The 26221-nt window shown below is 53.9% G+C and overlaps 5 protein-coding genes across 10 annotated transcripts in view; 3 read left to right on the top strand and 2 right to left on the bottom strand.

The window, feature by feature from the left end:
* Positions 1-16: 16 nt before the first annotated feature.
* serp1 (stress-associated endoplasmic reticulum protein 1) lies at positions 17-2058 on the bottom strand. Its single transcript, XM_068316887.1, has 3 exons — positions 1860-2058; positions 1417-1489; positions 17-597 (listed from the first exon to the last, which is right to left on the bottom strand). Exons 1-3 carry the CDS (start codon positions 1941-1943, stop codon positions 557-559), a joined length of 198 nt encoding a protein of 65 aa, XP_068172988.1. The 5' UTR covers positions 1944-2058; the 3' UTR covers positions 17-556.
* Positions 2059-2588: 530 nt separating this feature from the next.
* On the top strand, positions 2589-16333 carry eif2a (eukaryotic translation initiation factor 2A). 2 transcript variants are annotated; one of them, XM_068316885.1, is made up of 16 exons: positions 2589-2646; positions 3603-3672; positions 3817-3888; positions 4085-4203; positions 4594-4693; positions 4785-4867; positions 8234-8307; positions 8395-8539; positions 8611-8727; positions 9168-9324; positions 9388-9472; positions 13707-14018; positions 15314-15421; positions 15523-15636; positions 15711-15776; positions 15901-16333. In XM_068316885.1, exons 1-16 carry the CDS (start codon positions 2619-2621, stop codon positions 15964-15966), a joined length of 1716 nt encoding a protein of 571 aa, XP_068172986.1. In that variant the 5' UTR covers positions 2589-2618; the 3' UTR covers positions 15967-16333. The 2 variants fall into 2 exon arrangements, with proteins under 2 accessions (XP_068172986.1, XP_068172985.1); XM_068316884.1 differs by having other exon boundaries at positions 15520-15636.
* A 239-nt stretch (positions 16334-16572) lies between these two features.
* On the top strand, positions 16573-18457 carry tsen34 (TSEN34 tRNA splicing endonuclease subunit). Of its 2 annotated transcripts, none has more exons than XM_068316720.1 (5): positions 16573-16847; positions 17251-17530; positions 17619-17742; positions 17814-18107; positions 18267-18457. In XM_068316720.1, exons 2-5 carry the CDS (start codon positions 17270-17272, stop codon positions 18452-18454), a joined length of 867 nt encoding a protein of 288 aa, XP_068172821.1. In that variant the 5' UTR covers positions 16573-16847; positions 17251-17269; the 3' UTR covers positions 18455-18457. The 2 variants fall into 2 exon arrangements, with proteins under 2 accessions (XP_068172821.1, XP_068172820.1); XM_068316719.1 differs by having other exon boundaries at positions 16574-16842.
* Positions 18458-20294: 1837 nt separating this feature from the next.
* Positions 20295-23502, bottom strand: clrn1 (clarin 1). Its single transcript, XM_068316721.1, has 3 exons — positions 23235-23502; positions 20972-21151; positions 20295-20557 (listed from the first exon to the last, which is right to left on the bottom strand). The coding sequence occupies exons 1-3, from the start codon at positions 23485-23487 to the stop codon at positions 20295-20297; spliced, it is 696 nt and encodes a 231-aa protein (XP_068172822.1). The 5' UTR covers positions 23488-23502.
* A 703-nt stretch (positions 23503-24205) lies between these two features.
* Positions 24206-26221, top strand: part of masp1 (MBL associated serine protease 1) — a 15247-nt gene continuing 13231 nt past the window's right edge. For 2 of the 4 annotated variants that reach the window (XM_068316714.1, XM_068316717.1), the window contains exons 1-4: positions 24206-24347; positions 24894-25278; positions 25392-25569; positions 25653-25784. In XM_068316714.1, coding sequence (XP_068172815.1) covers positions 24343-24347; positions 24894-25278; positions 25392-25569; positions 25653-25784 — 700 coding nt within the window. In that variant the 5' untranslated portion in view covers positions 24206-24342. Of the gene's footprint in view, positions 24348-24893; positions 25279-25391; positions 25570-25652; positions 25785-26221 lie in introns of those variants that run through there. The other 2 variants (XM_068316715.1, XM_068316716.1) reach the window with 2 other exon arrangements.

Raw genomic sequence — 26221 nt, 5'->3', positions numbered from 1 at the left:
TCACATTGACACAGAGTCTGTTCAAACAGAAACTTTATTGGCAGACAGGTAACGGACAGGTGAGGCTGCACACGGTGCAGACACGCCCCCCAGGCCTCCACACCCTCTGATGCAAAAAATCTTCATGCCCCCCCACGCTGTACTGATAAGGTGTAATCAGTGGGGGCGGGGCCAAAGCACAGGTAAACAGACACAGACGTCTGTATGGCTTGAGAACAGGAGGGAAGGTCAGCGGGGTCCGCACATGGTCTCCACATGGGGGGGGGGTTGGTCTTCACAGGGGAGGGATGGTCTTTGGTCCAGGTACGGGGGTGGGGGTGGGGGGGCTGGTCTTTGGTCCAGGTACAGGGGGGGGGAGGCTGTTATTTGGTCCAGGTACGGGGGGGGGGGCTGGTCTTTGGTCCAGGTACGGGGGGGGCTGGTCTTTGGTCCAGGTACGGGGGGGCTGGTCTTTTTGGGGGTGTTGTCTTTGGCTCGTTGGGCTCTGTGCAGAGAACAGACGCCAGAGTTCTGAAACATGTCGATTGTTTCAATGGGGGGGGCTGCTGTGACATCACTACATGCCCATCCTGATGCTCTGGATGATCTGGAAGATGGCTGCAACACAAACAACACATTGATTACCTCTGAAACCAATCAATACGGAGGGTGAGAGGCGATCAGAGATCAACACGCTGATCAACACGCAGGAGAGGAGGGTTCCTGTTGGTCCTGACTCGTGTCGTGAACCCAGCAGGTATCAGCTGGACTTTGATGTTTGTTTAGCGGCTCTGATGTTTAGCTCCGCCCTCAGACGACTTTATCGTGTGAGCGCTGAACACACACACACACACACACCTGTACACACACACACACACACCTGTACACACACACACCTGTACACACACACACACACACACCTGTACACACACACACCTGTACACACACACACACACACACACACACACACCTGAACACACACACACACACACACACACCTGTACACACACACCTGTACACACACACACACACACACCTGTACACACACACACACACACACACACACACACCTGTACACACACACGTGAACACACACACGTGAACACACACACACGTGAACACACACACACGTGAACACACACACGTTCCTGTTGACTGTCTGGTGTCATGGCGACAGAGCAGGGTGACATTTCCAGCCCAAGTCCCGCCCTCACTGTGACATCATCGGGGGAGGAGTCTGAGCTCCCACAGTAACAGACTGATAACTCGTCTGTAGATGTGATCAATTACTAATAATCACTGATCAATTAGAAACCATCAAAACTATTTATCTGGTGTCAGAAAACAGGTTCTGTTGATTCTGATCAACATTGATTTACTGTCAATAAACAAGAACGTGTGTGTGTGTGTGTGTGTGTGGTGGGGGGGGGTTCTCACCAGATCCACAGACGACGAAGATGAAGAGTGCGAGCAGCCAGGGCCCCACCCCTTTGTCATCAGTCAGACTCCTCTGTGAACAGTCAATGATCAGTTAATGGTTAGTGATCAGTTAATTAACAGTGATCAGGTGTTATCACCACCAGCAGACAGGAACAAGATGACGTCCGTCAATCAATCAATCAATCAATCAATCAATCCATCAATCATCTCAACGTGAGCTGAGGACCTTTCAGGTCGTTTCCGGTAGAGCCGCTGACCGGCAGCCGGAAATCTCCCGGTTCTCCATCATGAGCTCCTGAACCGATCACGACCCGGTCACGTGACGGGTCGGACCCGCCGGTCGAGCCTCCCGTTAACCGTGTTGTCTCCGGAACCACCGGGGGAACCGGGACTGTCCAGCAGCGCGCTATTCGGAGCGGAGCGCGGCTCCACGGACTCACCGTGGACTTGGCCACGTTCCCCCGCTGCGTGATGTTCTTGCTGTGCTTCTCGTTCGCCATCCGGATGCGCTGCTTCGCCACCATCCTGTCTGCTTCCGGTCGGGGTATCCTCGGGGTTCGGTTCGGTTCGGGGCTCGGTGCCGTGGCGTCCGGTGGCGGACCGACTGGGAGCTGCTGCTCTTGTCTACGTACTCAAAAAGATGAAGCCCCGCCCCTCCCGACGTGTCGGTGGTGCGTCAGACTGCTGCGGGTCAAAGGTCTACTTCCTGTCCAAGCTTTCAGCGTTCAGGTCCGGATCGATCGGCGGCCATTCCTCCACATTGAACAACATCCAAAATCAATAACCTGTCAAACCCATCCAGCTCACGAGCTTGACGTAGTGTTTGAAAATGGCGGCACTGGACGGAACCCGCTGGGGCCGCTCTGGTCTCTGTCCGGTACACTGAACACAACACATGCTCTTATTTTGAAAGCGGAAGTTACGTCAAAGTTCAACAACAACTTTGTTGTCAGGATTCCATCTCGGCTGAGACCGTTTTCTGTTCTTTGTTGTTCTGCGTGGAAACGAACTCACGTGTCTGAGAAAACAATAAAAGTTAATAGAAAAAATTAAATTAAAATTAAAATGACATTTAACAACAAACCGGAGCCGCTGTATGCTGATGTGGCACTGCACGCCCCGCCCCATGACCGTCACGCCCCGCCCCCCCTGACCTCACGCATTTCCGGAAGACACTTTTCTCCTTCCGGTAGAGAAACATGGCGGCCCCCACCCCGCTGCTGGCAGGTGCGTGAATCCTGCGTGGCGGGATTCGAACCGGAGACCGGAGCGAACCGACAGCTTCCGGTTTGAGCCGAATAGAAGCAGAACAAACGGTTAAAAACCGTGATATTTACCGGTTTGTTTACAACCGGCAAATCTACCAGGAGCCTGTTCCGCTGGACCGGAGACGAGCCGGCCGGTCCGGTCCTCTGTCCGGTCCTCTGTCCGGTCCGGTCCTCTGTCCGGTCCGGTCCTCTGTCCGGTCCGGTCCGGTCCTCTGTCCGGTCCTCTGTCCGGTCCGGTCCTCTGTCCGGTCCGGTCCTCTGTCCGGTCCTCTGTCCGGTCCTCTGTCCGGTCCGGTCCGGTCCTCTGTCCGGTCCTCGGTCCGGTCCTCTGTCCGGTCCTCTGTCCGGTCCGGTCCGGTCCTCTGTCCGGTCCTCTGTCCGGTCCGGTCCGGTCCTCTGTCCGGTCCGGTCCTCTGTCCGGTCCGGTCCGGTCCGGTCTGTGTTCCGGTCAGGTTTCTATTCTTCCTTTAGTTATTTTCTTATTGATCTTCCAGCTCTCGTCTTTATCCTGGAACACAACCGGACCGGGTTCCGTTCGCTCCCGTTCGGTTGAATCACACGTTCCCTAACAGAGGTTAGAGGTGACACACTGACCCGGTTCGGTTAGTGAAGCTTCCGGTAATTAAAATATAAAATAAAAACAGTCACTAAAATCCGAAGAGACGTTCAGCAGAAAACAAGAAGAGATGCTAACGCTAAGCTGATGCTAACGCTAAGCTGATGCTAACGCTAAACTGATGCTAACGCTAAGCCACACTGCTCTGGAACGCTTTGAGTCCAGTCTGTAGGTTCTAATGGATTCTGTTGGATTCTAGTGGGTTCTGATGGGTTCTGTGGGGTTCTAATGGGTTCTGCTGAGTATTGACGATGTGATGGACCAATAATCCAGAGTGATGCTGTTCTCTGGCTCCTCAGTGCGAGGATCTGATGGAACGTCTCTGCTCAGAGGGCCCCCAGCGTGGGAGCAGCACCCGTCCTTCCAGAGGTACCCCCCAGCCCTATCCCTGACCCCCCTGCCCTACTCCTTACCACTCACCCCCCCAGCCCTACTCCTGACCCCCCCGCCCTACTCCTGACCACTCACCCCCCCAGCCCTACCCCTGACCCTCCCATCATGTCTTGTCTTCAGGGACCCTGGGCCCAGCAGGTGTGTTGCCTTCAGCCGAGACGGGACGCTGTTCTCCTGGTGCAACGGACACAGGTAATCACTAGTAATCAATAATCACTAATAATCACCTGGTCAGTCAGTAGCACGTCAGAAACGTTACCCAAGGACTCCAACTCAAAGGATCAATAATAGATCTGTCTCCTGATAACAATTGATACCATCAGTTTTTAATCGGAGCGATTGGTCACTTTGATCCCTGACTGTCTGTGTCCGTCTGTCTCCCTCTCAGCGTCTCCGTGGTGAAGTGTTCAGACTGCTCCATCGTGTCGACCTTTGACCTCCCAAAGACGTCCCTGCTGGAGTTCTCTCCTCTCAACAGCATCCTGGTGACCTGGCAGGCCTACAGCAGTGAGTCCTCTGACTCCGCTCAGACTCCACTGTGACTCCACTGTGACTCAGCTCTAACTCCACTGTGACTCCGCTCTGACTCCACTGTGACTCAGCTCTAACTCCACTGTGACTCCGCTCTGACTCCACTGTGACTCAGCTCTAACTCCACTGTGACTCAGCTCTGACTCTGCTCTGACTCCGCTCTGACTCCGCTCTGACTCCACTGCGACACCCATCACCCGGATCTGTTGCGTGAGGCCCCTGGGGTAATTTGGGCTCTCAACACCCCCCCCCCCCCCGCACCCCACGATGAGGTGGCAGTTCAGGAGGGGCGATGTTTGAGACACGTCCAGTATTTAATATTTAGCATGCTGCTGCTCACAGGAAGTGACATCACTGTGTTTTCAGAGACGCCCTCCTGCCCTCAGGGGGACCCCAACCTCCAGCTGTGGAACACCCAGAGCGGTCAGCTGATCAAAGCCCTCTTCCAGAAGAAGGTGGAGGCATGGTGGGTGAGACAGGCAGGTGGGGAGAGAGACAGACAGACCGCTGTGGCTGTCTCACCTCTCGGCTGTCTGCTGTCCCGTGATTGGCTGCAGGTGTCCCAGCTGGTCTGATGACGAGGACGTCTGTGTGAGGAGCGTCAACAACGAGCTGCACTTCTACCAGAACAACGACTACAGTAAGAACACAACCACTGACACACGACCACTGACACACGACCACTGACACACGACCACTGACACACGACCACTGACACACGACCACTGACACACGACCACTGACACAACCACTGACACAACCACTGACACACAACCACTGACACACAACCACTGACACACAACCACTGACACACAACCACTGACACACAACCACTGACACACAACCACTGACACACAACCACTGACACACAACCACCGACACAACCACTGACACACAACCACTGACACACAACCACCGACACACAACCACTGAAACACAACCACTGACACACAACCACTGACACACAACCACTGACACACAACCACTGACACACAACCACTGACACACAACCACTGACACACAACCACTGACACACAACCACTGACACACAACCACTGACACACGACCACCGACACACGACCACCGACACACGACCACTGACACATAACCACTGACACACAACCACCGACACAACCACTGACACACGACCACTGACACAACCACTGACACACAACCACTGACACAACCACCGACACAACCACTGACACACAACCACTGACACACAACCACTGACACACAACCACTGACACACGACCACTGACACACAACCACTGACACACAACCACTGACACACAACCACTGACACACGACCACCGACACAACCACTGACACACGACCACCGACACACAACCACCGACACACAACCACTGACACACAACCACCGACACAACCACTGACACACAACCACTGACACACGACCACTGACACACGACCACTGACACACGACCACTGACACACAACCACCGACACAACCACTGACACACAACCACTGACACACGACCACTGACACACAACCACTGACACACAACCACTGACACACAACCACCGACACAACCACTGACACACAACCACTGACACACGACCACTGACACACAACCACTGACACACAACCACTGACACACAACCACTGACACACAACCATTGACACACAACCACTGACACACAACCACTGACACACAACCACCGACACACAACCACCGACACGACCACTGACACACAACCACTGACACACAACCACTGACACACAACCACTGACACACAACCACTGACACACGACCACTGACACACGACCACTAACACACGACCACTGACACACGACCACTGACACACAACCACTGACACACAACCACCGACACAACCACCGACACACGACCACTGACACACGACCACTGACACACGACCACTGACACACGACCACCGACACAACCACTGACACACAACCACTGACACACAACCACTGACACACAACCACTGACACACGACCACTGACACACAACCACTGACACACAACCACTGACACACAACCACTGACACACGACCACCGACACAACCACTGACACACGACCACCGACACACAACCACCGACACACAACCACTGACACACAACCACCGACACAACCACTGACACACAACCACTGACACACGACCACTGACACACGACCACTGACACACGACCACTGACACACGACCACCGACACAACCACTGACACACAACCACTGACACACGACCACTGACACACGACCACTAACACACGACCACTGACACACGACCACTGACACACAACCACTGACACACGACCACTGACACACGACCACCGACACGACCACCGACACACGACCACTGACACACGACCACTGACACACGACCACTGACACACGACCACTGACACACGACCACTGACACACGACCACTGACACACGACCACTGACACACGACCACTGACACACAACCACTGACACACGACCACTGACACACGACCACTGACACACGACCACCGACACAACCACTGACACACGACCACTGACACACGACCACTGACACACAACCACTGACACACGACCACTGACACACAACCACCGACACAACCACTGACACACGACCACTGACACACGACCACTGACACACGACCACTGACACACGACCACTGACACACGACCACTGACACACGACCACTGACACACAACCACTGACACACAACCACCGACACAACCACTGACACACGACCACTGACACACAACCACTGACACACAACCCCTGACACACAACCACCGACACAACCACTGACACACGACCACTGACACACAACCACTGACACACAACCACCGACACAACCACTGACACACGACCACCGACACACGACTACTGACACACGACCACTGACACACGATCACTGACACACAACCACTGACACACAACCACCGACACAACCACCGACACACGACCACTGACACACGACCACTGACACACGACCACTGACACACGACCACTGACACACGACCACTGACACACAACCACTGACACACAACCACTGACACACAACCACTGACACACGACCACTAACACACGACCACTGACACACGACCACTGACACACGACCACTGACACACGACCACTGACACACAACCACCGACACAACCACCGACACACGACCACTGACACACGACCACTGACACACGACCACTGACACACGACCACTGACACACGACCACTGACACACGACCACTGACACACGACCACTGACACACGACCACTGACACACGACCACTGACACACGACCACTGACACACGACCACTGACACACGACCACTGACACACAACCACTGACACACGACCACTGACACACAACCACTGACACACAACCACTGACACACAACCACCGACACAACCACTGACACACGACCACTGACACACAACCACTGACACACAACCCCTGACACACAACCACCGACACAACCACTGACACACGACCACTGACACACAACCACTGACACACAACCACCGACACAACCACTGACACACGACCACCGACACACGACTACTGACACACGACCACTGACACACGATCACTGACACACAACCACTGACACACAACCACCGACACAACCACCGACACACGACCACTGACACACAACCACTGACACACGACCACTGACACACGACCACTGACACACGACCACTGACACACGACCACTGACACACGACCACTGACACACAACCACTGACACACGACCACTGACACACGACCACTGACACACAACCACTGACACACAACCACTGACACACAACCACTGACACACAACCACTGACACACGACCACTGACACACAACCACTGACACACAACCACTGACACAACCACTGACACACGACCACTGACACACGACCACTGACACACGACCACTGACACACAACCACTGACACACAACCTGTGACCAGAAGGCTGATTGTGGCCATGTGACTGTCTGGTCATGTGACTTTGTGTTTGGTCATGTGACTGTGTGTGTCAGGCATGGTCGCCAACAAGCTTCACATGCAGAAGGTGTCTGACTACATCCTGTCACCTGGAGGCGGGCCCAGCAAGGTGAGGCCCCGCCCCAGCACACGAAGGGGGGCACGAGGGTGAGGGGGACCCCGGGCGAGTGACCGGCGTCTGATCGTCTCCCCCCAGGTGGCCGTGTTCGTGCCCGGCTCCAAGGGGGCGCCCTCGTTCGTGCGTCTGTACCAGTACCCGGTCCTGGGGGGGCCCGGCGCCGCCCTCGCCAACAAGAGCTTCTTCAAGGCCGACAAGGTGGTGATGCAGTGGAACCAGAAAGGTGTGTGACCCGGTGTGGGCGTCGACCCGGACCCGTGTTCTGGTCACTTGACTAACCCCCCCTCCTTCCAGCCTCCGCCCTGCTGGTGACGGCAAGCACCGAGGTGGACCGGACCGGGTCGTCCTACTACGGAGAACAGACGCTCCACTTCCTGTCTGTCAGCGGGGAGACGGCCCTGGTGCAGCTGTGTGAGTGTGTGTGTGTGAGTGTGTGTGAGTGTGTGTGTGTGAGTGTGTGTGAGTGTGTGTGTGTGTGTGTGTGTGTGTGAGTGTGTGTGTGTGTGTGTGTGTGTGTGTGTGTGTGTGTATGTGTGTGTGTGTGTGAGTGTGTGTGTGTGTGAGTGTGTGTGAGTGTGTGTGTGTGTGTGAGTGTGTGTGTGTGTGAGTGTGTGTGTGTGTGAGTGTGTGTGTGTGTGTGTGTGTGTATGTGTGTGTGTGTGTGAGTGTGTGTGTGTGTGAGTGTGTGTGAGTGTGTGTGTGTGTGTTACGTCTGGTCCTGTTAGGATCCAGTTCATCAGGATCTAGTTGAACCAGTCAGAACTGGTTCCGGTGGTCGTAGTGAGGGACCTGTTAGGGGGCGTGGTCTGCCTGGTCCTGGTGACCTGGGTGACGCCCCCTGTGTTGAGCAGTGAAACCCGGTCCGGTCTACGACGTGGTGTGGAGTCCCGGGTCGACGGAGTTCTGTGTGGTCCACGGCTTCATGCCGGCCAAAGCCGCCGTCTTCAACCTGAAGTGTGACCCGCTGTTCGACTTCGGAACCGGTCCCCGGAACGCCGCCTTCTACAGGTGAGGACACGCCCATTGGCTCACGGCCACCGGACTGGGACCAGAACTCACTGCTGTTTTCAGTCCTCAGGGACACATCCTGGTTCTGGCCGGGTTCGGAAACCTGAGAGGCCAAATAGAAGTCTGGGACGTGAAGAAGAACAAACAGGTAAGGAGCACCCGCCAGAACTAGTAGGAACCAGTCAGCCAGAACTAGTAGGAACCAGTCAGAACTAGTAGGAACCAGTCAGAACTAGTAGGAACCAGTCAGCCAGAACTAGTAGGAACCAGTCAGAACTAGTAGGAACCAGTCAGAACTAGTAGGAACCAGTCAGCCAGAACTAGTAGGAACCAGTCAGCCAGAACTAGTAGGAACCAGTCAGCCAGAATTAGTAGGAACCAGTCAGAACTAGTAGGAACCAGTCAGCCAGAACTAGTAGGAACCAGTCAGCCAGAACTAGTAGGAACCAGTCAGAACTAGTAGGAACCAGTCAGAACTAGTAGGAACCAGTCAGCCAGAACTAGTAGGAACCAGTCAGAACTAGTAGGAACCAGTCAGAACTAGTAGGAACCAGTCAGCCAGAACTAGTAGGAACCAGTCAGCCAGAACTAGTAGGAACCAGTCAGCCAGAATTAGTAGGAACCAGTCAGAACTAGTAGGAACCAGTCAGCCAGAACTAGTAGGAACCAGTCAGAACTAGTAGGAACCAGTCAGTCAGAACTAGTAGGAACCAGTCAGAACTAGTAGGAACCAGTCAGAACTAGTAGGAACCAGTCAGAACTAGTAGGAACCAGTCAGCCAGAACTAGTAGGAACCAGTCAGCCAGAACTAGTAGGAACCAGTCAGCCAGAATTAGTAGGAACCAGTCAGAACTAGTAGGAACCAGTCAGCCAGAACTAGTAGGAACCAGTCAGCCAGAACTAGTAGGAACCAGTCAGCCAGAACTAGTAGGAACCAGTCAGAACTAGTAGGAACCAGTCAGCCAGAACTAGTAGGAACCAGTCAGAACTAGTAGGAACCAGTCAGAACTAGTAGGAACCAGTCAGCCAGAACTAGTAGGAACCAGCCAGAACTAGTAGGAACCAGCCAGAACTAGTAGGAACCAGTCAGCCAGAACTAGTAGGAACCAGTCAGCCAGAACTAGTAGGAACCAGTCAGAACTAGTAGGAACCAGTCAGAACTAGTAGGAACCAGTCAGCCAGAACTAGTAGGAACCAGTCAGTCAGAACTAGTAGGAACCAGTAGGAACTAGTAGGAACCAGCCAGAACTAGTAGGAACCAGTCAGAACTAGTAGGAACCAGTCAGCCAGAACTAGTAGGAACCAGTCAGCCAGAATTAGTAGGAACCAGTCAGAACTAGTAGGAACCAGTCAGCCAGAACTAGTAGGAACCAGTCAGCCAGAACTAGTAGGAACCAGTCAGCCAGAACTAGTAGGAACCAGTCAGAACTAGTAGGAACCAGTCAGCCAGAACTAGTAGGAACCAGTCAGAACTAGTAGGAACCAGTCAGAACTAGTAGGAACCAGTCAGCCAGAACTAGTAGGAACCAGCCAGAACTAGTAGGAACCAGCCAGAACTAGTAGGAACCAGTCAGCCAGAACTAGTAGGAACCAGTCAGCCAGAACTAGTAGGAACCAGTCAGAACTAGTAGGAACCAGTCAGAACTAGTAGGAACCAGTCAGCCAGAACTAGTAGGAACCAGTCAGTCAGAACTAGTAGGAACCAGTAGGAACTAGTAGGAACCAGCCAGAACTAGTAGGAACCAGTCAGAACTAGTAGGAACCAGTCAGCCAGAACTAGTAGGAACCAGTCAGCCAGAATTAGTAGGAACCAGTCAGAACTAGTAGGAACCAGTCAGCCAGAACTAGTAGGAACCAGTCAGAACTAGTAGGAACCAGTCAGAACTAGTAGGAACCAGTCAGCCAGAACTAGTAGGAACCAGTCAGAACTAGTAGGAACCAGTCAGCCAGAACTAGTAGGAACCAGCCAGAACTAGTAGGAACCAGTCAGCCAGAACTAGTAGGAACCAGTCAGCCAGAACTAGTAGGAACCAGTCAGCCAGAACTAGTAGGAACCAGTCAGTCAGAACTAGTAGGAACCAGTCAGTCAGAACTAGTAGGAACCAGTCAGCCAGAACTAGTAGGAACCAGTCAGCTAGAACTAGTAGGAACCAGTCAGTCAGAACTAGTAGGAACCAGTCAGCCAGAACTAGTAGGAACCAGTCAGCCAGAACTAGTAGGAACCAGTCAGCCAGAACTAGTAGGAACCAGTCAGAACTAGTAGGAACCAGTCAGTCAGAACTAGTAGGAACCAGTCAGCCAGAACTAGTAGGAACCAGTCAGAACTAGTAGGAACCAGTCAGAACTAGTAGGAACCAGTCAGCCAGAACTAGTAGGAACCAGTCAGAACTAGTAGGAACCAGTCAGAACTAGTAGGAACCAGTCAGAACTAGTAGGAACCAGTCAGCCAGAACTAGTAGGAACCAGTCAGCCAGAACTAGTAGGAACCAGTCAGCCAGAATTAGTAGGAACCAGTCAGAACTAGTAGGAACCAGTCAGCCAGAACTAGTAGGAACCAGTCAGCCAGAACTAGTAGGAACCAGTCAGAACTAGTAGGAACCAGTCAGAACTAGTAGGAACCAGTCAGTCAGAACTAGTAGGAACCAGTCAGAACTAGTAGGAACCAGTCAGAACTAGTAGGAACCAGTCAGAACTAGTAGGAACCAGTCAGCCAGAACTAGTAGGAACCAGTCAGCCAGAACTAGTAGGAACCAGTCAGCCAGAATTAGTAGGAACCAGTCAGAACTAGTAGGAACCAGTCAGCCAGAACTAGTAGGAACCAGTCAGCCAGAACTAGTAGGAACCAGTCAGCCAGAACTAGTAGGAACCAGTCAGAACTAGTAGGAACCAGTCAGCCAGAACTAGTAGGAACCAGTCAGAACTAGTAGGAACCAGTCAGAACTAGTAGGAACCAGTCAGCCAGAACTAGTAGGAACCAGCCAGAACTAGTAGGAACCAGCCAGAACTAGTAGGAACCAGTCAGCCAGAACTAGTAGGAACCAGTCAGCCAGAACTAGTAGGAACCAGTCAGAACTAGTAGGAACCAGTCAGAACTAGTAGGAACCAGTCAGCCAGAACTAGTAGGAACCAGTCAGTCAGAACTAGTAGGAACCAGTAGGAACTAGTAGGAACCAGCCAGAACTAGTAGGAACCAGTCAGAACCAGTAGGAACCAGTCAGCCAGAACTAGTAGGAACCAGTCAGCCAGAATTAGTAGGAACCAGTCAGAACTAGTAGGAACCAGTCAGCCAGAACTAGTAGGAACCAGTCAGAACTAGTAGGAACCAGTCAGAACTAGTAGGAACCAGTCAGCCAGAACTAGTAGGAACCAGTCAGCCAGAACTAGTAGGAACCAGTCAGCCAGAACTAGTAGGAACCAGCCAGAACTAGTAGGAACCAGTCAGCCATAACTAGTAGGAACCAGTCAGCCAGAACTAGTAGGAACCAGTCAGCCAGAACTAGTAGGAACCAGTCAGTCAGAACTAGTAGGAACCAGTCAGTCAGAACTAGTAGGAACCAGTCAGCCAGAAGTAGTAGGAACCAGTCAGCCAGAACTAGTAGGAACCAGTCAGCTAGAACTAGTAGGAACCAGTCAGTCAGAACTAGTAGGAACCAGTCAGCCAGAACTAGTAGGAACCAGTCAGCCAGAACTAGTAGGAACCAGTCAGCCAGAACTAGTAGGAACCAGTCAGTCAGAACTAGTAGGAACCAGTCAGCCAGAACTAGTAGGAACCAGTCAGAACTAGTAGGAACCAGTCAGAACTAGTAGGAACCAGTCAGCCAGAACTAGTAGGAACCAGTCAGAACTAGTAGGAACCAGTCAGAACTAGTAGGAACCAGTCAGAACTAGTAGGAACCAGTCAGCCAGAACTAGTAGGAACCAGTCAGAACTAGTAGGAACCAGTCAGAACTAGTAGGAACAACTCAGCCAGAACTAGTAGGAACAACTCAGCCAGAACTAGTAGGAACCAGTCAGCCAGAACTAGTAGGAACCAGTCAGAACTAGTAGGAACCAGTCAGAACTAGTAGGAACAAGTCAGCCAGAACTAGTAGGAACCAGTCAGAACTAGTAGGAACAAGTCAGCCAGAACTAGTAGGAACCAGTCAGCCAGAACTAGTAGGAACCAGTCAGCCAGAACTAGTAGGAACCAGTCAGCCAGAACTAGTAGGAACCAGTCAGCCAGAACTAGTAGGAACCAGTCAGTCAGAACTAGTAGGAACCAGTAGGAACTAGTCAAAACCAGCCAGTCAGAACCAGCAGCAACCAGTCAGAACCAGCCAGTAAACAGTAGGGCCCGCCTTGGGCCCCTGAGGAGCCCCGCCCTGACCCCCCGTTGTCTCCAGGTGTCCAAGCTGCAGGTACCAGACACCACACACTTCTGCTGGTGTCCTGATGGGGAGCACGTTGTCACGGCGACGTGTTCGCCGCGGCTGCGGGTCGGTAACGGCTACAAGATCTGGCACTACTCGGGTCGCCTGCGGCACACGGGGGAGGTGGGGGCGGAGCTCTGGCAGGTGCGGTGGCAGCCCTTCCCCCCCGGCAGCTTCCCCCCCCGGCCTGTCCAGCAGCAGGCGGCCCCCAGCGAGGCCCCGCCCACGCAGGCTTACCGCCCCCCTGCACTGAGACACCTGCCGGCCGCGGCCAGCACCATGCTGGTGAGTCGATTGGCTGTCGTCACTGGGAGGGGATTAAACTGGGAGGGGCTACAATCCACCTGCAGAAGGGAGCGTTTCATTTCACGTGATGTGACACGTAATGTGACACGTGACACGTAATGTGACACGTGACACGTAATGTGACACGTAATGTGACACGTGATGTGACACGTAATGTGACTGGTGATGTGACACGTAATGTGACACGTAATGTGACTGGTGATGTGACACGTAATGTGACACGTAATGTGACACGTAATGTGACACGTGATGTGACACGTAATGTGACACGTGATGTGACACGTAATGTGACATGTAATGTGACACGTGATGTGACACGTAATGTGACACGTAATGTGACACGTAATGTGACACGTAATGTGACACGTAATGTGACACATGATGTGACACGTAATGTGACACGTAATGTGACACGTGATGTGACACGTAATGTGACACGTAATGTGACACGTAATGTGACACGTAATGTGACACATGATGTGACACGTGATGTGACACGTAATGTGACACGTGATGTGACACGTAATGTGACACGTGATGTGACACGTGATGTGACACGTAATGTGACACGTAATGTGACACGTAATGTGACAGGTGATGTGACACGTAATGTGACACGTAATGTGACACGTGATGTGACACGTGATGTGACACGTGATGTGACACGTAATGTGACACGTGATGTGACACGTAATGTGACACGTGATGTGACACGTAATGTGACACGTGATGTGACACGTAATCTGACACGTGATGTGACACGTAATGTGACACATGATATGACATGTAATGTGACACGTAATGTGACACATGTGACACGTAATGTGACACGTGATGTGACAGGTAATGTGACACGTAATGTGACACATGTGACACGTAATGTGACATGTGTCGTGAAACTTAATGTGACACGTGACGTGACACGTAATGTGACACGTGACGTGACACGTAATGTGACACGTGACGTGACATGTAATGTGACACATGTGACACGTAATGTGACATGTAATGTGACACGTTATGTGACATGTAATGTGACACGTAATGTGACACGTGACGTGACATGTAATGTGACACGTGACGTGACATGTAATGTGACACGTGACGTGACATGTAATGTGACACATGTGACACGTAATCTGACATGTAATGTGACACGTTATGTGACATGTAATGTGACACGTGACGTGACATGTAATGTGACACGTGATGTGACGTGTGACTGGTCACATGACCCTGTGGGCGTGGCTATCCACCGTGTTTCTCTGCTCCAGCACGAGGAGGAGCCTCCTCAGAACCTGCGGCTCGGGGAGCAGAAGGTTCCGTCGAAAGCGGCCCTGAAGAACCAGAAGAAACGAGAAGCCAAGAAAGCTGCCAAACAGGTCAGCAGACGCAGCCAATCAGACGGCTCGGAACACGCTGCTGTTCAGCGATTGGCCCCTGCTGGAGAGGCGTTCTAACACCTCGTCTTGTTGTGAAGCAGGAGGCCAAACCTGGGATGGAGCCTCCCCCTGAGCCCACCCCCCCCAGCTCCAGCCAATCAGAGCCAAGCAGTGGTGACCCGGAGGTGGACAAGAAGATCAAGAACTTAAAGAAGGTGCAGAACCTGTTGGGTCTGTCCCAGGCGGTGGCCGTGTTCTGTGCTGTGATTGGTCGGTTGGTGTCTTTCAGAAACTGAAAGCCATTGAGGAGCTGAAGGAGCAGCAGGCCGACGGGAAGGTCCTCCAGAAGAACCAGGTGGGCGGAGCTCCGGGGGATTGGTCAGTGACGGTGTGTGTGTGGAGCTCCATTGGACGTTCATCTGTGTGTGTGTGTGTGTGTGTGTGTGTGTGTGTGTGTGTGTGTGTGTGTGTGTCCTCAGCTGGAGAAGATGCAGAAGGAGGAGCAGCTGCTGAAGGAGCTGCAGGAGCTGCAGGTCACACAGTAGGGCTCCACGCCCCGCCCACATTCACACAGGGCGGAGCTTGTGTGGTCATGTGACTGATCCGCCCACCTGATCACACATCGTTTTGATTTGTTGCTGACACCACCAATCCGTTCCTCTGTTTTTTGAGGGTACCCAAAGGAATTCTGGGAAATGTTCCAACACAGTTTAAATAGTGTGTGTGTGTGTGTGTGTGTGTGTGTGTGTGTGTGTGTGTGTGTGTGTGTGTGTGTGTGTGTGTGTGTGTGTGTGTGTGTGTGTGTGTGTGTGAGTGAGATACTGAAGCGTTGGTTGTCCTTTCAGAATAAAAGCATCTCAGTTGTGTCGGCTCACAGGCTTGAGTGGAACTAATAAAGTTTTTTTGACTCCAGTGGACCCACACACTGTATTAATTACTGTATTGTAATTACTATAGTGTTATTGCCTTTATAATCATTGTTATAATTGTTGCATCATAATTACCTTTATAATTACTGGTATAATTAATCATAATTACTTTTATAGTCACTTATAATTACTTTCATAATTAGTTATAATCAGTTATAATTACCTTTATAGTTATAATTACTGTTATAATCAACCTTATAGTTCTAATTTTTGTACTTCTCCTTTAAGGCTACACAGGTCTGATAGGGGAGCTCTATCATTGGTTTATTCTGCTGCCGATCAAATATATGCTCGTTCCCATTGGCCCGCTGCTGGCGGGGGCTGGACTTCTCGCTTTTCCTCTTCCGGGTGTTCAATGGCGGAGCGAGGCTTCCGGTGAGTCGCGAACTCCTCTTGAAGCCGGTTCCCGGTTCGAGCCGTGATTTGTCGGTGGTCACGGACTGACGGAGCTCGTGGACGATCGACCGGGCCGGACAGACACGCACGAGACTGGTGAGGTCAGCCTCACTCAACTTTATTGACACCAGGACACGAACAATCACGTGGTCCAACCAGATTCAATGAAAGAACCTTCAGTTAAACCTAGCTTCAGTTAAACCTAGCTTCAGTTAAACCTAGCTTCAGTTAAACCTAGCTTCAGTTAAACCTAGCTTCAGTTAAACCTAGCTTCAGTTAAACCTAGCTTCAGTTAAACCTAGCTTCAGTTAAACCTAGCTTCAGTTAAACCTAGCTTCAGTTTAGGCTGCTTGGGTTCCAAACCAGCTTGAGCTGACCTGTAGGAGGACCTGACCCCCAGAGGGATCCAGGACCCCCCCAGAGGGACCCTGGTCCCCGGTCGGTCCTGGTCCTGGAGTTGGGGTGTGACTGGGGGTCTGGTGTCTTTCTGTTTCCGGTGGTCAGAATCCCACGGATCCTCAGGATGGCGGCCCCTGGAGGGGCGGAGCTCCCGGACCCCCCCGTGGTGGCCCTCGGTTGGTGTGACTCCACGCCGCTGCTGTGGAGGGTGAAGGACCTGCAGGCGGTGCGGTCCCAGGGCCTGGTGGGGGCGCTGCTGGGCTCGCTGCCCCGGGCCCCCCGGCAGAACGTGCGTCTGGGGCGGCCCCTGCTGCTGCTGCCCGAGGAGGAGGGGTTACTCCTGGAGCAGCGCCGGGCGGCCTCAGCCTCACCCGCAGCTCACCTGGTGAGTAAGACGGGGGGGGGTCGTTCCGTCTGGAGGTGACCAGGGTTCAGCCCCCCCCGGTCCACTTCTGATTTGTTCTCCCCAACAGGACGGCGGGGGGGCGGAGCTGTGGGCGGAGCAGCACCAGGAGGCCCAGCGGAGGAGCTACGAGGAGCAGAGCGTGCTGGCGCTGGAGGACAGGAAGCTGGCGCTGCTCAGAGTGTTCCCCCCAGGTCGTTAACCCTTCATCTGCTGAAGGTTCTGGTGGCGGAGCCTGATCTGACGGTCCGTTCTGGTCCCTCAGGTTCCGGTTCGGGACCCGGAGCCACAGACCAGGACCTTGGGGGCCGGCTGGAGGCCCTGGACTGCAGCTTTACATTCCCCCCCTCGGCGCTGGCGGTCCAGATCAGCACCTGCAGGGCGGGGCTGAGCTACTGCCCCGAGGCCCGGGCCTTCCTGCAGGCCAGCCGGCCAATCAGAGGACAGGGCAGCCGGCAGCGTGACGCCTGCAGGTACCAGGTGTTCAGAGACCTGAGGGGGCGGGGCTTCTACCTGACCTCGGCGGGGAAGTTTGGAGGAGACTTCCTGGTGTACCCAGGTGAGTGCTTTCCCACAACACAGGGTCAGAGGTCAGCCCATCCGTGGGGGGAGGGGTTGGAGGTCTGGAGGTCAGGTCTTCCTCCTCTTCATCACGCTGACTGGACCAGGACCCCTCCAGGTTCTGGTCCAATCAGCAGCTCTCTGCCCCCCCCACCAGGTGACCCTCTGCGTTACCACGCCCACTTCATCGCCGTCTGCGTGTCTCTGGACGAGTCCGTCTCCACGCTGGACGTCCTCGCCGTGGCCCGGCTGGGGTCCAACGTCAAGAAGACGGTCCTGCTGTGCTCGCCGGGGGCGGAGCTGGGGGTGCTGTACACCTCCTTACAGTGGAGTGGCATGATCTGACGCAGGACCTGATGACCTTTGACCTGCTGCGAGGAAAGAACCTCAACCCCTCCCAGATCAGACAGGAGGAACTGGAATGAGCCATTTGGAGTCTGGGTCTGGGTCTGGGTCTGGTCTGGATCTGGTCTGGATTTGGTGCTTGACGGGTCGGTCGCTCGGGTTAGCACTGCTAATGAGGGACAATCAGAGGCTCCACCGCCATGTTTGAATGATGAAACTTTATTTAACAGATCTCTGAACTTTATGTGTAATAAAGAGGAGACAGACAGACTGGGCTTTGTTCTGACCCCGAAACCCCCATTCTGGTCAACCAGCTAGTAGACGGGTCCCTCCCTACAGAACCAGCTAGTAGACGGGTCCCCCCCTACAGAACCAGCTAGTAGACGGGTCCCTCCCTACAGAACCAGCTAGTAGACGGGTCCCCCCCTACAGAACCAGCTAGTAGACGGGTCCCTCCCTACAGAACCAGCTAGTAGACGGGTTATCAGCAGTTATTAAGGACCCGTGACCTGCTGACCCGTGACCTGCTGACCCGTGACCTGCTGTCGGGCTGTGTTGGGCGTTTCTGTGGTTAAAGCTAACTGCTTTAACCACAGACAGTTTAAGCTAACTGCTTATATAGTAATACTAGTAGTACTAATACTAATGGTAACGGTACTAGTACTGTTAGAGTACTCTTAGTCCTGGTACTGATACTAGCAGTAGTACTAGTAACTACTAGTACTAATTATTAGTACTACTATATACTAGCACTACTAACTACGAGTACTAATAAATAGTACTACTAACTACTGGGACTACTAACTGGGACTAATTACTACTGGTACTACTAACTACCAGTACAAATAACTTCTCGTACTACTAACTACTCGTACTACTACAGTACTAGCTCTGCTAGTCAGTCCTTGGCTGGCCAATCACCTGTGTGTGCCGTTGCCTCACCAGTGTCACCAGTGTCACCAGTGTCACCAGTGTCACCAGTGAAACTGGACACGAGGACTGAAACAGACACCCAGCTAGATGACCGGTGACCTGAGTGCAGCTCAGCATCAGGTAATGCAGGTACTGGTTCTCCACATGTTCACCACCTGTTCTCCACCTGTTCTCCACCTGTTCACCACCTGTTCTGTTCTCCACCTGTTCACCACCTGTTCTCCACCTGTTCTGTTCACCACCTGTTCACCTGTTCACCATCTTTTCACCACCTGTTCTCCACCCGTTCTCCACCTGTTCTGTTCACCACCTGTTCACCTGTTCTCCACTTGTTCACCACCTGTTCTCCACCTGTTCACCACCTGTTCTCCACCTGTTCTCCACCTGTTCACCACCTGTTCTCCACCTGTTCTGTTCACCACCTGTTCACCTGTTCTCCATCTTTTCACCACCTCTTCTCCACCCGTTCTCCACCCGTTCACCACCTGTTCTCCACCCTTTTTGTCTGTTCTCCACCTGTTCTCCACCTGTTCTCCACCTGTTTACCTGTTCTCCGCCTGTTTACCTGTTCTCCACCTGTTCTCCAGCTGTTCACCTGTTCTCCACCTGTTCTCCAGCTGTTCACCTGTTCTCCACCTGTTCTCCAGCTGTTCACCTGTTGTCCACCTGTTCTCCACCTGTTCACCACCTGTTCTCCACCTGTTCTCCACCTGTTCACCACCTGTTCTCCACCTGTTCTCCACCTGTTCTCCACCTGTTCTCCACCTGTTCTCCACCTGTTCTCCACCTGTTCTCCACCTCTAAGGACCAAACGAACAGCCTTGGTTCTCGGAACACGTTTATTTCTTATCACATCAACAGAACTTCCTGTCTGAAGAGATGGGTGGAGGGGGCGGTTTCAGGACCGTCAGTACATGAGGTCGGCCGCCCCTCCGCCCAGGTCGACCTCCTTGGTTCCCTGGAAGGGGAAGTGGACTCCTGCCAGTCGGGTCAGCAGGACGTTGAGTCCGTGGAGGAGGAAGACGAGGAGAAAGAGCCAGAAGCAGCGGTCGTAGCGCTCGCCGTTCGCCTGGAGGGCGTCGCCCTCGCTGAAATTGGCGATGCGATTGGACAGGTGGTGGAGTTTGACCTCTGAGGCGAACAGGACCATCACCAGACCGCTGCACAGGCCTGCAGGATGACACAGACGAGCCCTCTGATTGGTCCCTGCTACCTGAAATGGTGGACCTCCAGTCCGGGTCCCCAAACACCCAGCAGCACCCCCTGCAGGCCGGCCCGTGTGTCGCTGCTGGACTCCAGTCCTTCCTCCTCTCCCGCCTCACGCTCTGCTTCTCTAATACTTCAGTTTTAATTTACTATTATTGATAATATACAGTACTGATTTATTATTGATTATTATGGTTCTAGCATATAATTAATATTATTATTATGTCATCAAAATGGTGCAATTTTTATATTTGTCTTTTGATGTAAAACTAATCAAATAATAAACAGACTTGTTTGTTTGATGCTGTTTGTTGTTTATCAGATGGTGAGGTTCCTGATCTGGATGGGGTCAGAGGTCAGGTGATGGTGATGACTCACCGCTGATGGCGGTCCACAGGTAGAGTCCCAGGGGGCCTTGCAGCGTCTGGTAGGGTCTGCCGAAGGCGTTGAAGAAGAAGAAGCCGGTGGCCACGGAGGAGAACAGGATGACGGCACCACAGAAGAAGAGAACGGTGACGTGGAGGCCGGCCGGGATGGCGCCCAGCAGCTCTGGGAACACTGGAACCAGAACGCTGGGTCAGCAGGGGCGGGGCGGTCAGGGGCCACGCCCGGCCCCTGATGAGCACAACCAACGCCCCCAAGAAGGGAGGGTCTCATGTAGGGTTAGTTAAGTTAGTTACTTTAGTTACTTTAGTTACTTTAGTTACTTTATGTCTGTGTAGGTTCTCAGCCATCAGGTCTGGTTCTCCAGAGGCTGGTGAGTCGATCCACTGGACTGAAGAACGTTGTTGGACAGGGTGTGGTCAGATTATCACCCCTGTGGGGTGTGGTCAGATTATCACCCCTGTGGGGTGTGGTCAGATTATCACCCCTGTGGGGTGTGGTCAGATTATCACCCCTGTGGGATGTGGTCAGATTATCACCCCTGTGGGGTGTGGTCAGATTATCACCCCTGTGGGGTGTGGTCAGATTATCACCCCTGTGGGGTGTGGTCAGATTATCACCCCTGTGGGGTGTGGTCAGATTATCACCCCTGTGGGGTGTGGTCAGATTATCACCCCTGTGGGGTGTGGTCAGATTATCACCCCTGTGGGATGTGGTCAGGTTATCACCCCTGTGGGATGCGGTCAGATTATCACCCCTGTGGGATGTGGTCAGATTATTAACGCTGTGGGGTGTGGTCAGATTATTACCCCTGTGGGGTGCGGTCAGATTATCACCCCTGTGGGATGTGGTCAGATTATTACCCCTGTGGGGTGTGGTCAGATTATTACCCCTGTGGGGTGCGGTCAGATTATTACCCCTGTGGTCCCAACGACCGTCGTTAAACCCGTCTGGCTCCTCAATGATTGTTGGTGGGGGTGTCAAAGGGGGTCGCTGAGATGTGATTTACACCTTTGTATGCTAATGAGGGCATTAGCATGAGACACCTCACCTGGGTCAATCTGAGACAATCTTTTTGGGAGTTTTCAAAGGACCTGATTATAAATGGGAGAAAGGTGATGTCACAGACCCCCCCCCTGTTCAGAGATGGCTTCTCCACTCTGACGTGGATGGCCTCTTTCACCCCTCCCTCAAACCATTTATCTTCCCTGTCCAGGATCTGAACATCTGTGTCCTGAAGTGAGTGTCCCTCTTCCTTGAGGGGGGGCAGACTGCTGAGTCCTGTCCTGATGTGTTGTCTCTTCTGAGTTGAGCCATGCGTCTGTGTAGTGGTTGTTTGGTTTGCCCCATGTAGACGTCTGAGCATTCCTCGCTGCATTTAACTGCATACACCAGATTGGTCTTCTGACTGTGGTGGGGGGTCTTTTGGGTGGACCAGTCTTTGTCCGACAAAGACTGGACCAGTCAGAATCAGCCAGATCATGTCGGTTCTCATGTCGGTTCTCATGTCGGTTCTCATGTCGGTTCTCATGTCGGTTCTCATGTCGGTTCTCATGTCGGTTCTCATGTCGGTTCTCATGTCGGTTCTCATGTCGGTTCTCATGCAGGGTCTCATGTGTTTCTCCTGCAGACAGGGGGGACCAGCAGCTCGTCCGTGCTGGACGAGCTGCTGGGTCTGGAGAACGCTTCAGTTAGCATGTAGCATGACGTGGAGCCACAGGAAGAGGCCCCAGACAGGAGCCAATGAGCAGCGCCGGTTCCCTTTGTCTGGCCTGGATCCTCCAGTCCAGACGCAGTCAGGCAGAAACCGCTAGTGGGGGAGGGGTGACCCAGAACCAGTGACCCCCCAGGCCCATCACAGGGCACTGGACCAGAGTGTGGACAGAATGTAGCCTAGCATCTCCTAGCATCTAACAGCATCTCGTCTGTCCGGGGCAGCTGGATGAAGGGCCCACAGAAACCTGTCATTGATCAATAATTAATTGATCAGCACCGTGAGTCACACTCATGGTGTTATTTATCTCTGACACGTGTCAGCTGACCCACGGAGGGACGTCACGTGACACGTCGCGTGTGGAGAGGTCGACATGAAGCCTTAATAATCCACAGGTGTGTGACGTCACGTCTCCACCTGCTGATCGGATCGCCTGGCTGACGTCACCCCTTGGGGGAGGAACCTGTGGGTGTTTCTGTGCTCCACCGCTGACGTCACTGCGTGTTACCTGCGGATCGCGCGCACAGGTGTGCGGCTACTCACGTGACAGCCGTGACGTCCTCGCGCCCAGCCCGCAGCGCTTCACCTTCATCCCGTGGAACAGCCCGTAGCTCAGCCCCCCCGCGAACTGCTCCAGCTCGGTTCCGGTGGCGTTGACCCGCTCGGCGGCTCCGCGGCAGAGGAGGCGGGCCGTCAGCCAATGGGGGAGTCCGGTGGCCACGGCGGCCGCCAGGGCGCAGCTCAGGCCGAGAGCACCGGACACCGAGAAGACGAGCCGCTGCTGGCGGGTCGGCATGGCGGGGATCGGGGGCCGGGGGCCGCGCGGGCTCGAGCAGGGGCCGCGGGCGCCACGCGGGCACGAGCAGGGGCACGAACGGGGCGCAGGAGCGCGTCCCCCCAGGACCGGAGCGCAGCGAACGAACCGCGGAGCTGCGTCACCCTACCGGAGGCAACGGCTGGTCACCATGGCAACAGCGGGTGACATTTCAGAGGGAGGGGGCGGTCTGAGGGTGATGCGTCAGGTGGTCGGGTGGCGCCCCCCTCCGGTGGAGACCTTAATCACGACGGTGACCCCTGTAGTCCAGACAGCCGGTAACGGATCACCGGTGACGTCATGTTAACGTCCAGCAGAGAGCGGGGCCTGTAGGTCCCACTGGGGGTCTTGGTTCTGGGGGGGTCCGGGTTTTCACTTCCGTCTAATTAATCACAGATGAATCAATCAATCAATCAATTAAATGCTTGTATTAATATTGAACTGGATAAACTGACGCGGATCATCGTTACCGGAACCCAAACGGTTCGGTTCCGCTCGGCGGCACAACCCGGACCCCCCAGGAGAGGGCGGCACCACCAGGACCCCCCAGGAGAGGGCGGCACCACCAGGACCCCCCAGGAGAGGGCGGCACCACCAGGGCCCCCCAGGAGAGGGCGGCACCACCAGGGCCCCCCAGGAGAGGGCGGCACAACCCGGACCCCCCAGGAGAGGGCGGCACCACCAGGACCCCCCAGGAGAGGGCGTCTGACCGCCACTCCGCCCCTCGGAGCCTGGACGTGATGACGTCACTCAGACGCTAAGTCGCGGGTTGGGGTGTCGCTCCGCGGGGCCGGAGGGGCAGAAGCGGAGTTTCCACGGGACGCGCAACGCAGCAGGATGAGGTCAGTGTTCGATCAGAAACCAATAATCACGCTTATTGATTGGTGTTCAATCACGTGTGATTCAGTGTTACTAAAACCTAAAAAATGTTTTTCTGCTCAGACTTAAAGTTGGGATGAATTTGACTTTTAATCACCGTTTAATTTTGTGTTTAATGAGGAGCTGTTGGTTTGTTTGATTGATTGATTGTTTGATTGTTTCATTGATTGATTGTTTGATTGATTGTCTGTCTTGAAAGCTTTAAAGGAAGCAAACAAACATGAGTGTCATTTGAAGGCGGCTCCTCCTGCAGGGCGTTAACTTTCCCCTGGTGTGTTTGTTTGTTTGTTTGTTTGTTTGTTTGTTTGTGTCTTTAGATGTGAAGCAAACAAACATTTGACAGGTTGTAACGTTTTACCGTTGTGTTGAGACTGTGTTTGTTTGGGTTGTTGTTGTTGACATCCCTCCTCCTGTGGCTCCTCCTCCTCTCGTGGCTCCTCCTCCTGTGGCTCCTCCTCCTGTGGCTCGTCCTCCTCTCGTGGCTCCTCCTCCTGTGGCTCCTCCCCCAGTCTCCCGCTGTTGCTCCTCCTCCCCCTGCTGGCCGACGCCCAGCTGCTGCTGTCCGGGATGCGGGGCACCCTGCAGTCGCCCCACTTCCCCTCCCCCTACCCGCAGGACACGCGTGTGCGCTGGAACGTGAGCGCGCCGGCCGGCTTCCGCCTGCGGCTCTACTTCAGCCACTTCGACCTGGAGCCGTCCTACCTGTGTGAGTACGACTACGTGCAGGTGAGGCGCAAAGCATCATGGGTCGTTTCAGCCGCACTAACCGCTGTTTGTGCAGGAAGTAAACAACCACACACACCCTCAGCTTCCTGTCGCCGCCCATCATCCAAGATGGCCGCCTCACGGCGAGGAGGATGGCGGCCAATCAGCATCCAGGACCCCCAGACAGCTGTTTGTGTTCCTGAGCTGCGTTCACACACACACACACACACACACACACACACACACACACACACACACCTCAACCCCCCGTGTGCAGGCTGGTGACCTGTGGGTGTGTCCAGGTGGAGGCGGAGGGGGAGGTGCTGGCGTTGTTCTGTGGGAGGGCGGAGTCTGACACGGAGGCGGTGCCAGGCCAGCGAGTCGTCTCCTCCCCCAGGAACTCCCTGAGCGTCGTCTTCAGGTCCGACTTCTCCGACGAGGAGCGCTACACGGGCTTCATGGCGCACTACAGCGCCGAAGGTGAGGATACAAGCCACGCCCCCAGGACACTCAGACGTCCTGGGGGCGTGGACACCTGAGTGTCCACCTCTCCCCCCCCCCAGACGTGGACGAGTGCAGCGACCAGAGCGACGAGGCGCTGCGCTGCGACCACCTGTGTCACAACTACATTGGAGGATACTACTGCTCCTGTCGCTATGGTTACCTGCTGCACGCCGACAACCGCACCTGCAGAGGTGAGCCTGCATAGTGACATCACCACGTCCACTCAGCCAGTCACGCTTCAGCATGCCGCTACAGACCATCGCTAGCTAACTTTAGCATGTCTGCAGCATCCCTGCAGCTAAGGTTAGCATCAAACCTGACATCGTGCCTTTATTCGTCAGATGGAGAAGTTGTTGTTGCTAACTGTCTGATGACGTTAGCTTAGCATTTTTACTAGCATTAGCCTGAACACAAAGCTAACCACTGAATCTGTCAAACCTCCCTAGCATCATGCTAACTAGCAGTTAGAACAGAGTAGACCGCTGGTCCCCGAACCACTGAAGGCGGAGCTCCGTGAGCTACATGCTAATGCTAAAGAAGCCTTTGCTGCTGACACGCATGTAGCCCCGCCTCCTGATCACTTTTGAGCTGTGATGTTCTGAATGACGCCTTCAAGTCCCACAGGCTC

This window comes from Antennarius striatus, chromosome 6, assembly GCF_040054535.1.
Source record: "Antennarius striatus isolate MH-2024 chromosome 6, ASM4005453v1, whole genome shotgun sequence".
In the NCBI taxonomy this organism is placed as follows: domain Eukaryota; kingdom Metazoa; phylum Chordata; class Actinopteri; order Lophiiformes; family Antennariidae; genus Antennarius; species Antennarius striatus.
Note: the sequence above shows the minus strand (reverse complement) of the source record. Positions and strands in the feature narration are given on the sequence as shown.